Source organism: Dipodomys ordii, unplaced genomic scaffold (genome assembly GCF_000151885.1).
Source record: "Dipodomys ordii isolate 6190 unplaced genomic scaffold, Dord_2.0 Scaffold27, whole genome shotgun sequence".
NCBI classification, from domain to species: domain Eukaryota; kingdom Metazoa; phylum Chordata; class Mammalia; order Rodentia; family Heteromyidae; genus Dipodomys; species Dipodomys ordii.
This window is the reverse complement of record NW_012267243.1, coordinates 16675743-16687981: the sequence shown is the minus strand read 5'-3', so window position 1 is coordinate 16687981 and position 12239 is coordinate 16675743. Positions and strand designations below refer to the sequence as shown.

Here is a 12239-nt window from a genome sequence, read left to right as displayed (position 1 = left end):
TCATCTCCTGGCAACCACTTCTGTAGTCTCTGTTACTGTCATTTCAAGAATATTATGTAAATGATTTCAAGAATATCATATAAGCAAAATCAAGCAACGTGTAACCTTTGGGACTGGCATTTTCCCCCCACACAATACATACATTCTCCACCTTCAGCCAGTCCTTTCATGTATCAAGAATCATTTTTCTATTCAGTGGTGCTCCATAAGATGTGTGTACCACCATTTTTTGTTATTTGTAAATATTGACAGTGTTGAATACATATACATTGTGAAATGTCCAGTTCAAGCTAGTTTAGCATGTGCATTGTCTCTTATTTTTGTGATGACCACACTTAAAAATCTACTTGCTTGCCAGTTTTCAAGACTATAGATCTCTATTTTTAATTATAGTTATCAAGTTGTATAATATACTTTCTGATCATATTCCTTGTGCATTTAACTGAAATTTGGTATCTGTTGATCTAAATCTTCCCTATGTCCTGCCCTCAAAGCCGCTACTAACCACCATTCTACTCTCTGCTTGGGTGAGTGTGATGTTTTTAGGTTCCACATTAGAAAAATACTGTGAGCAAACTAAACATAATACCTACCTCACAGGGCTTATACCTCAGAGGTGGAATAAGACAGAAATAGATAATCTCACAAATAGAACATATATCATTTGCCTCATAGGCATATATGGTCACAGGAATTTATTGTGTAAACTATAATCACGCAGTAGAAATAGAAGGCATGATAAAAATGACCTCATCCAAAGCATCGTAGGAAGCTTTCCCTAAGAAATGATCCTTCGGCTGGGAGTTTAGTGGCCAGTCTCTTTCTTCACACATAAATTCATTAGTTTATCCCTGCAATGGTTATTAACAGTTCTGTGCTAGATACTCTATTTCAAAACAGAGACAATTTCCTAAATTGAACCAGTGTTGATGTCTTCTTCTATAAAATGACCACTGTCATTATTTCAGAGAGGCGGACCTGGATGACGACATTGATGACGTGCCACAGGACACCACGTACAAGAAAGTTGTCTTCCGAAAGTACCTGGATAGTACTTTTACCAGACGGGATCCGCGGGGAGAGTATGAGGAGCACCTTGGCATTCTTGGTCCTATCATTAGAGCAGAAGTGGATGATGTTATCCAGGTAAGTCATAGTTTATGCCCTAATAACGTCATCCGAGGAATTCTCCTAAGTGCCACACATTGCTCAGGTGAAGGTGTCCAAAAAATTATAGAGGTGAATCATTGTTCAAAGTTAATACATAATTAAATTGATTTTCAAAGGCGGATTGTTCAAGCCATTTGACACTCTTCAAGACAAAAAAAAATGATCTTCCTTATTTTTTTCAGTGTTGGAAAGTGAATAATTCAGAGATATTATTCAGTTCAGGAGTTAGAGAGCAGAGTGGATAACATAAAGAAACCCCTATCACAAAAAAAAAGAGGGCTGGGAAGGTGGCTCAGTGGTAGAGCGCTTGCCTTGCATGCCTGAGGCCCTGGGTTCGATTCCTCAGTACCACATAAGCAAAAATTAAAAAAAAGCTGGAAGTGGTGCTGTGGCTCAAGTGGTAGAGCGCTGAAGAGCTAAGGGACAATGCCCAGGCCCAGAGTTCAGGCCCCATGACGGGTCCCAAAAAAAAAGAAAAGAAGGGTATTTGTTATCTTTCTGTTTATGTGACAAAATATCTAAGCAAAGCAACTTAAAGGAGAAAAAGATTATTATAGCTAACTGTTATAGAAGTTGCAGCCAATAGTCACTTAGTTCTATTGCTCTCTGGGCCTGAAGTAAGACTGATCATGGTGGACAGTGTGTGGGGGAGCATAGGTGTTTGTGTTTGGTGTTCAGGAACTCAAAAAAGATAGAGAGGAAGGGGCTGGGACCCCAAAACCTTGTTCCCCAGGGACTTCTCCCAATGACTTAACTTCCTTCAACTGCCTCCTGCCTCCTAAAGGTTTCACCAACTTCCATCACCAGAGCAGGCTAGGGACCAGACTTCCACATGAATTCATACATAACAGTAAATAATGTCAGTCCTTTAGCCTTGAGACTAAAGACAAGCATAATTTCTGTGTTTCTATGGTAAACTACATAGGCTGTATGTCAAAGCATGATTATGAAACCAGATTAAAATTTACATATAAACTCCCAAAGGCAAATCCTCAATATGCCTTAGTTCTGATCTCACAACTGCCCATTTTAGCCAATTATTGCTGACATTTTTCAGTTCAGCTTGTTTTGTCAATTAATTTATAGAGCATTCCTTTCTCTAGGTTCGCTTTAAAAACTTGGCATCCAGACCATATTCTCTTCACACCCACGGGCTTTCCTACGAAAAGTCATCAGAAGGAAAGACTTACGAAGATGACTCTCCTGAGTGGTTTAAGGAGGATAATGCTGTCCAGCCCAACAGCAGCTACACCTATGTATGGCATGCCACAGAGCGATCAGGGCCCGAGAACCCAGGCTCTGCCTGTCGAGTATGGGCCTACTACTCAGCAGTGAACCCGGTTAGTATTTCCATCTGATGTTCTTGTCATTCTCCTAATCTTGTCATCTGGGTCCACCAAATGTAAAGGTTGGGTTGTTTCTCTTTGTCTGTCTGTCTGTCTGTCTTCCTGCTTGCCTTCTTGCTTGCCTGCCTGGCAGTCTGGCTCTCCTTCTTTTCTTTAGTTGCATACATTAATTGTACTGAGGCGTTTCATTATAAGGGTTGGGTTATTTCTTGTTAAAAGTTGCTCTTGTTTTTTGGGAGGGCTGTGGAAAGGTTCTAATCACTGGTACCCAAACTAAGGAATCTCCGCGTAGTGTTTAGATGAGAAGAAGAGAACTATTTTTACAGTGGAGAAGAGGGAGGATTATATAAATGCGTGGGCTCAAGTTAGGGCACCTGCATTTGCAGAGAAAGAAAGATGCTTATTTGCAGTATTTAATAGCCTGGAGCCAGGCTTTGAGGCACGCCTCAGCAGGGTGGGAAAGGAAGGCCCAAGCAGACAAAGTAGGCTCAAGTCACATAATGAGACTGGGGGCAGAAGGAAGAATTCTTTCTCTGCTCTGTGGAGTCTATGGAGAGAATCAATTTGTTATCTCTTGTTTGCTAATAAACCATGTGACAAGGAGTCAGCACTATTCTAAACTGAATAGGGACACAGGCAAGAGGAGACAGTGTTCTCTGGGAGGAAGAAATGCAGACACATTCTATCCTGTGTCCAACTCCTCCAGTGAAGAATGAAGAGATTTTTTGGACAAAATAGCCATTCTGTGATCAAGACAAATGGTACCCACTCCCAGGCTTCCTGCCTGAGCTTAGGCTGCTGGGAGGCAGGAAAGTAGCATTCATATGGTACCTACTGCATGCACCTGGTGCCCTCATTTCACCTCGGCCCTCTGAGACAGGCGCACTTGTTATTTTCACAGTGCAATCCCATGCAAATGTGGTCACCCAAGAAAATCCAGGTGCCCTCTCCCCTCAAACAAGCAGGCAGCAAGGGCTCCAGGACACTCTCTAACGCTAGAAGCTTTGTTTTTGGCCAAGACCTCTATAGAGAGTTCCTTAGTGCTGAGGTCTCCCTTTTGTTCCAGGCACATGGTTTGGGGCTGACTTCTACCCAGGAGTTGAATGCAGGTACTTTTTATGCTTTGTGGAAGCAGGCGTGGGGTCAAAAGCATTCACACACCCAGGGACAATGCCCAGTTGTGCATGCAGTCTCAGCAAACAAGAGAACAAGGCCTGTATCTAGGACAAAGGAGTCCCCAGGTTGGGGAGGGGCCGCTCAGGACCTCAGGGCTGAAGGGAATCCTGCATGGCTGGAGTTGATGGCCCACTGGCAGCATCCACCCATCCTGGGTCAAGCCAGAGAGGTCTTCCAGAGCTGCTGCTGTCCCTTGCTTGAATGTGGCAAGCCCAAACTGAACTGTGTGCCACAACCTCTGTGGGCAGGTTGAGGTGGCTAGAGTAGGTGGAGCATGCTAGGGATGGTTTCCTAGGCCACGACATGTGGAGTTAGTCCCCTAGTGCTGGAGGATCTCTTTTATTCCCAGGCAGGCAGTTTGGGACAAATTTCTCCTCAGGTGTTGAATACTAGCTGCCTCCTATGCTTTATGGAAGCAGGTGAGAAGTCAAAACCATTCACAGGTACAGCTCTTCATTAAAAGCAGGAAAAGCAAGATCCATCTGCCAGTCCACAATATATAGATAGTTCAAAATACTATGATGCATGTGATAAACGTAATGTACATAGTGACATTTTTTTAAAGTCCTCAATGAAAAGCATAGTAAAAGAGCAGTTGTGTGTGTGTGTGTGTGTGTGTGTGTGTGTTACTAGAGACTGCAACCTCTGTATGTGTATTCTACCACTGAGCTACATATCCAGCTCCGAGACTGCTTAGATTTAAATTCCAGCTGCATCCCTACTAAGTGACTGCAGGAAAATGACTTGACTTTTCTTGATCTCAGTGTCTAATGTTAAAAAAAATGAGGTAATAGTGTGAAGTACATAGTAGGCATTTGATAAGTACTTGGACAATGAATTATATTTAACTTGGAGAGGAGACTTGCTGGCATGAAGTAAGATGCTCAAGGTAAAGCATTGACTACAGTGTAGGTGCTCAATAAGTGGTATCCATTATGTTATCAATATCATCATCATTATTGGTATAAAAGAGAATACAATCAGATGAAGCAGAATGAAATGATAGATATCCAGGCTTACAAATCTATTTGTGAATATTTCCCGATAAGAGCTTGTTGGGGGGGGGTCCTTCTTTTGTTAGAAGAGCAAAGAAAATCCTAAGCAAAGGAGAATACATACAATTTGTTCTTCCTGTCCTCCAGGAGAAAGACATCCACTCGGGCTTGATAGGACCCCTTCTGGTCTGCCGAAAAGGAATACTTCATAAGAAGAGCAATATGGCTGTGGACATGAGAGAATTCGTGTTACTTTTTATGGTCTTCGATGAGAAGAAGAGCTGGTATTATGAAAAGTCCAAAAGGTCTTGGAAACCTGAATCTTCAGAACTAAAAAACTCCCATGAGTTTTACGGTATTTCCCTCTGACTTTGATCTAATCGCAGAATTGAACCACACTAGGTCACAGTGATTCCTGCCTTTAGGTTTTTTTGAAAGATTAGATACTAGACACTTCTAAGGAGCGAGGCACTTCAACTACACTTGAATTCTTGCATCTCAGAGGGTTAAGGAGGACAAAGACAGGGTGATACAGGCTGCTGCCAGACAAAAATCCAAAGTAGGGCTGGGAAGGTGGCCCAGTGGTAGAGTGCTTGCCTTGCATGCATGAGGCCCTGGGTTTGATTCCATAGCACCACATAAGCAGAAGAAGCCAGAAGTGGTGCTGTGGCTCAAGTAGTAGAGTGCTATCTAGCCTTGAGCTGAAGAGCTGAGGGACAGAGCCCAGGCCCAGAGTTCAGGCCCCACGACCAACACAAACAAAAAATTTTGAGAGAAGAGCAAAATTTAACTAAATTTCATATTTATTATCCTCACAATATTTTCTTGGTAATTTCTGGGTTGATGCAGTGATGTTTTGTTCCTTCAGTATTTATAAATGAAACATCTTTTGTTAGTGTTTCTAAACAATACCTACTTGGTTTGAGATTGAGTGGTTGGAACATTGTTTTGACTTAGTTTAAGCATGCTGTTGATTGAACATTTAATTGAAGCTTTCAATTAGCTTTATCAGTTTGATTCTTACTGAGAGCACCTAATGTTTAGACTTGCTCTGTTGGGAGGATTTTGTTCTTGAACAGTATCTCAGTAGATTTTGATGACATTTTTGGCTTGAGGTCTGGTTTTTCTTTTCATAACATAATTAAAAGTTCTAATGTTGAAAACTTGCACAAGTTTATGTGGAACAAAGCCTAGAAAATGAGAACTGTAGATTGAATAGAAATCTATCCTAGCATGGTAGAGGATGGAAAATTTTGGTGCCATAATTTCTCTTCATTGGTGTTGGACTTTAATCAGTTGAAATGTATTTCTGTACCACAATGTTAGCTTCAATACAAGTTTGCTTAATTAATTGTCTAGGAAAAAAACCCCAAAGTAATCAGCAGGCCAAGTAGGCCAGTGCACTTCAGTTGATAACATATATTGAAAGGTAGTCTGCTCATCTGCACTTTGAGAAGTTAATGAGCCTGTTCTTGATTGCTAAAGGAGTACATCATTCTATAGAAGAAAGGACCACTCAAGTGTCTTTTTTCAAATGACAGTGATTATAATGGTTCTAGTTCTCAGCTGCTACCAGGCAGTGCCCATGCCAGAGATAGGGAAAGAAGGAGAGGAGAGCAAGAGAGCAATTAGATGATCACTCTGGAGAAAATATTCCCATTTTGAAATCCATTCAGGCATTTGACGTGTAAATTGGCAACTAGATAGCAAACAGCCCTAGAGAAAAAGGAACAATGGGTGGAAATTAGGGAAAAAAATTTAAGACTGATAAATTCAGATGGCTGTTCAGGGGTCCCAGGAAAGTGAGAGCCTGTGCTTTGGGTCATGGATCACTCAGGCAATGGAAAAGGAGAAAGGGGCTAGTGGCTAAGGAAAAAAAGAAATAAACAACATTGTACATCATAGTCTAATCCAAGACACCCTCCACCAGCCATCAAGCCAAAGAAGGTACATTCTCCCTCTTCTACCATTTGCATGCTTGTGCTATACTTATTCTATTCTATTCTTCACCTCTGAGTGAAAATATAGGCTTTAAATCCCCACCTGCCAAGAATGGATTTGTTTATCACAAAAGGTCAAAACATTTACAAAATACAAACACTAAAAGGATTCTATTAAGCCAAATTGATTGAGAAACAGCCACCCAACAGACTGCAAGCATAGCTCTCTTCTCTTCTCTTTCTCACTCCACTCCTCTCCCTTCTCTCCTCCCCTTACTTGTTCCCTCTTCTTTCCTTCTCCTTTCTGCTCCCCTCCCCTTTCCTCTCTTCTCCCCTCCTCTTCTCTTCTCTCTTTGTTTCCCATTCCCTCCTTTCTTTGCCTCTTCTACCGTCTCTACTCCTTGGCCAATTTGCCTACTGGAAGGAGTAGGGCATGCATGCTTTGGATACCCTCCCAGTCCGGCAGGGAAGGCCAGGCTGCAGACCCAGACACACTTGTCTTCTGCTGTGCTCTTAAACTTGCTGAGGGCCCACTAAGTGCTGCTTCCTGATTTCCTCAAAGAATCCAGTATGGCTTCAGTGGAAACCCTTGTGATTTGGTGATTCAGGCAACAAGCACTTATTAGGGTATGTGAAAAGCAGACCTTCTGAGTCCCCAGCCCTTACTGAGCACAGTGGCTGGCCTTTGCAGGATGTTCTCAGGAAAGAAGTGAAATAATGTACAAATAAGCGATTCTTATCGTCCATCACAATTTCTCAAATGGTTACTGAACACCTATTATGTTGACAGTCTTCACTTCAGTATCCTGATGTAACAGCTCAACAATGCTGATCTAATAATCACTCTTCTGAGATCTGTTTCTTAAGCAGAAACTGAGACACTCGTACCTGATGTAATTTTCGAGGTGCTAAAATGAGCTTGTCTCCTCCCCATTCAAAAATTCCCTTGCCTGATTCTTTCAATTCTACAGCTATTTCTTTAAGAAGAAAAAAATGTCCTTTCTGTTTCAGTTACATGTTTAGTAGTGCTAAGCTGTAGGATGAAAACTATTTTTAGGTGATTAAGTTCATAAAATGCTTTCACACGCACAAATGTTATGCATTTCATCTGGGCATGTTAGCACATGCCTATAATCCTAACACTTGGGAGCCTTAAACAGGAGGATCATGAGGTCAAGGTCACTATACCAACAAAAATATACTAAGGAGAGATTGGACATAGCCCGAAACTCCTAGGCATCTAAGCTGAGAAGGAGGTAGAAGTACAATCATTCCAACGAAAAAAAATAAACATGATTTCCTATGGCTGGTGAGTACATCCAAGACAAGGTCCATCTTCCTAAACTGATGTGAAACATCTCTAAATTTAGGTCTTTGGATGAGAGCAAGCATAGTCCTTTACTTATTCTCACCCTGGAGTTTGTCATCCTTGTCTTCATCTTTGTGCAGCATAAGAAAATTGACCCTATTAGTGTGAAGGGTAAATGGGAAAAAGCACTGGTCAGGAGAAGGATGAAGTCTGAAGTACACAGAGAGGAAGTGAGCACACCACATTTCTGTAGGCCACTGCAGAGCGACAAGAGTGGGGCAGGAGGTTCTGTTTCATCCTCTCACTGGTCTCAGGGTGTGTAGGAAGCCCTTTCTAAGCCGGGGTGGGCCTGGGAACGCCAACCTGCTGGGAAAGCTGGGTGGTGAGTCACTGCCCTCTATTTCGTGACCTGCCTCTTCCTGGTGTAGACAGGTCTTTGACTGACTGCCACTCTCTCCTTGCAGCTATTAATGGGAGGATCTTCCACTTGCCTGGCCTGAGAATGTACGAGCAAGAGTGGGTGAGACTGTACCTGCTAAACATGGGTGGTTCCCAAGACATTCATGTGGTTCACTTCCATGGCCAAACCCTGCTGGAAAATGGCACTCAACAGCACCAGCTAGGGGTCTGGCCCCTTCTACCCGGTAAAGATGTGGGCAATGGAAGAGTTCCCTGCTAAGGAATAGCAGGATAGGGCATCTAACTCCTTCTCATTATCTCCTTGTGCTCCAAGAACACAGGATTCTGGAACAATACTGGGCAAAGACACACACCAAAATTGTCAAAAAAAAAAGTCAGCTAATGTAAACTGTATGTGGCACTACACAAATTGAATATGTGGTTCAGCTATGTGTCCTGTGGTTTCTCCAAACCACGGATCAGGTCTCCAGCAGATGAGAAAATTAATCACAGAGGACTCATGCAGCAGAAGTTTGTTGTTTTTTGTTTTTTCCTTTGGGGAGGGAGGCTCAAAACTTACCTAGTTTTTATGGATTCCTAGGTCTCCCGGCTCTGTCACCCTGGTTTTGGGTTGGTGACTCCAGGACTCATAATCTTAATTGATTCATGAGGCTACTTGGAGAGAAAAGGTTTTCTTTTTAATGATTGGAAAAGTAAATAATAGCAAAGGTAGTTGGAAGTTTTAATGTGGAAAAAACTTCAATCATCAGAAAGGATGCTAATACACTAGTGAGCTGTTTGTAGGTGAACCTGCTTGTATAATGGGTGTGAGAATGGGACTGTGAGTGTAAGATGTCACTCAAAATCTAAAAAGATGGTTAAAATGCAGATGGTAGAAGTGGAGATTTTGCTCTCAGAGACTTTGAAGAGGTAGATTTTAGCCCAATTTTCCAGGATTCTGCATTTTATACGTGTGCTAGTCCTGGAGCTTGACCTGAGGGGGCCTGGACCCTGTCTCTGAGCTTCTGTGCTCACAAGTATCACCTTACCACTGTGAGCCACAGCTTCCTTTCTGGCTTTCTGCTCACGGACTTGCCTGCCAGGGCTGGCTTTGAACTGCGATCCTCAGATCTCAACCTCTTGAGTAGTTGAGCATTCTAAGGTGAGCCACAAAGGCCCCACTGGGTTCTGCATTTTTAACAAGTAGCCATGCTTCCACACATGCTAAGGACTTAGTAAAAGGCAGTTCCTTGACAGGACTCAAGAAGGGCACAGAAGTTCAAACGGGTTGGATTGACAAGTGCAGGTGAGGAGGGAAAACTTGTTGCGTTTTTATATACCAGTGACTCCCTACTAAACCTAGAAAGGATGGCTCTGTTAAGATCAGAGACAAAAAGGACCAGTTTAAATTCCTCTCATCTTTTCACCACGTATTAGTCGATGAGGCTTCCTTCACAGGAGCCAGACAGCGAGACTGGTTGACTGAGAAGCTAAAATGCACTATCTCATCCAGACCCCCAAAGTGAAATTTCTGACTGGAGAGAGGAAAACTACAGATTTCCTTCAGTGCATCTGAGGAGGAGGACCCTTGGCTAGTAATTTTCATTCACAATATATAGTCTCAAATGGTACTCAACAGAATTTAAGTACAGTGTTAATTGGTAAAGGCCAAAAATTTTAGCATTCACGTTTTTCCTGTGATTTTCTGAAACAATTTATGTAAATATCTATGCAAATATCTAAGCTTTCAAGAAAATTTGAAACTATAAGGAGTTTATGTTGAATTTTTGCATATAATAACGCAAGATGGAGCGAGGAAGAGACACAATATAGTCAGTGTCAGATGATGAGTTTTATTGTGTCTGTTAGCTTGTAACATTACATTTAAATAATAATGTCTTTTAAGTGACAGGTGGCAGATTTTAAAAAATCATGTAGTGATTTGTTTTTATTAATTTGTGTTTTTTAGAATCTATTTTATCTTTAGTCCTTCCCCATGAGAATTGCATACCTTTTCAAAAGTACTCTAAAGTCTCTTGTGATTCAGGGATTTTTAAGATTCTTAGAGAGCCATTAGCATACTAACTTTTAATTTTTTGTATGTAATTTTGTCCTTACTGGTATTTTTAGGTTCATTTAAAACTCTTGAAATGAAGGCATCAAAAGCTGGCTGGTGGCTTCTAGACACAGAGGTCGGAGAAAACCAGAGAGCAGGAATGCAAACACCATTTCTCATCATAGACAAAGGTATCATTCACATGACGGGTATCATTCACATGACGGGTATCAACAGGAGTCAGCCTGATGCTTTTAAACTGCAAAAACTCACTCTGGTAACTGTGATGCGACAGAGGCATAATTTGTAGTCATAGTTATTTTATTTTGACCCAAAGTCTGATTATACTAACAACACGGCAGTCATCTAGAAAACTTAAACTCTACAGTTCAGTGTAAAAGCATTCCTCTTTGGAAAGTGTAGAAAGCATTCTTCCTCGTGGATTACAATCCAGTGGAAGGGGCATCTCAGAGGCTCTCCAGTTTCCTATGGTAGAGGAGGAATGGGTAGTAGGAATCAACAATAAATGAGGAAGTCACTGAACTTGGCATTTCTGGATACAAGAAACACAGCTTCCACCTGTCCTTCCCCCTATAAAGCCTTTGCTCCGTACATATTGAATATCAGGCACTGTGCTCACATTGAGGTATCTTGATAAGATATAGCTAGCTTTCCAACTTCTGCATGCACACATGGTTTTATGAAGAATAGTGCCCAATGTCAAATAGTTTGTTTTACAATACAAGCACATCAAAATCAATTTTCAAATCAATTTCATTTCAGCTTCCCAGTGGTTTTTCCCTCTGGATTGGCACCATTTTAGTTAAAACTCCATTCTTACTAGAATGCTCACTACCTTTTTATAACCAGACATGTGTAAGTCATTGCCACACACAACAGATAGAAATATCTGATTCCTTATCTAACAGAGGTATAACGTCTAGCCATAGAGGTTGCTTTTTAAAAAAATCCTACTTCACATGTATTTTCTAAGCAAAAATCTTTCTCCCATTTTTCACAGGATGTAAAATACCCCTGGGGCTAAGTACTGGTATGATAGCTGACTCACAGATCAAGGCTTCTGAGTATCTGAGTAAGTAGTGGCATCATAGCCTGGTAATGATAACTTGACAGTTTGTGAAGTTTACTAATTTGTGACAACTTTGTGTATGGGTCAACTCTCTCTCAGCTTTTTTGTTTTTAACAAAACATAGTGAAAAAGCTCCCTTGATGGTGCCCATCTGGGAATGGAAGCTGACCTGTGGCAGGAGCTAAAAGCCTGTTTGCTTTCATCTCTCCTATTAGTTTACATTTACTATCCCCAAAGGGTCATTTTCCTGGGAAGTACACACCACTGATATCTCCACATACAGGCTGGTCTCTACCAGAGGGCTGCTAGGAAGTCGGTAGCTTACTTTTATGACCATGTGCGCATTTTCGGTCCCTTTATCTTTTCTGGATTTGATCACACATCTAATGCTCCAGCAAGATTCACAGGGTTTAATCACCAGGAGCTAAGGTCCCCAATAATATAGCCTTTAGCCTGTGCCAACTGTTCACCTATTCATGAAACTTAATTGATCGCCCACTGTATGTGTGCCTCAAATCCCTTCCGGAGGTCAAGGGGCTGTGATGGAGAGGATCACGAGGCTCCTCCACAGCCGTCTCGTAGCTTCCTGTTAGGCAGAAATATTCAACAGCAGCCAAACCGACCTGAGAGAAGACAAGCATGACCTGTGTGCGGGAAGAGATGGGTGGTGGTTGGCAGTCAACCATGCAGAGGCCTGAAGCCAGGATTTCCTCATCAAAGGTTGACTTGGTAGTCAAAGCTTATGTCAACTGTCTGGT

General features: G+C 41.8%; 1 protein-coding gene across 2 annotated transcripts in view; it reads left to right on the top strand.

Annotated features, from left to right (window-relative positions):
- The window catches only part of F5 (coagulation factor V (proaccelerin, labile factor)), a 64350-nt gene that overhangs the window by 41102 nt on the left and 11009 nt on the right, over window positions 1-12239 (top strand). For both annotated transcript variants that reach the window (XM_013015738.1, XM_013015739.1), the window contains 6 exons: window positions 969-1146; window positions 2274-2510; window positions 4835-5042; window positions 8401-8580; window positions 10466-10582; window positions 11413-11484. In XM_013015738.1, coding sequence (XP_012871192.1) covers window positions 969-1146; window positions 2274-2510; window positions 4835-5042; window positions 8401-8580; window positions 10466-10582; window positions 11413-11484 — 992 coding nt within the window. The remainder of the gene's footprint in view (window positions 1-968; window positions 1147-2273; window positions 2511-4834; window positions 5043-8400; window positions 8581-10465; window positions 10583-11412; window positions 11485-12239) is intronic.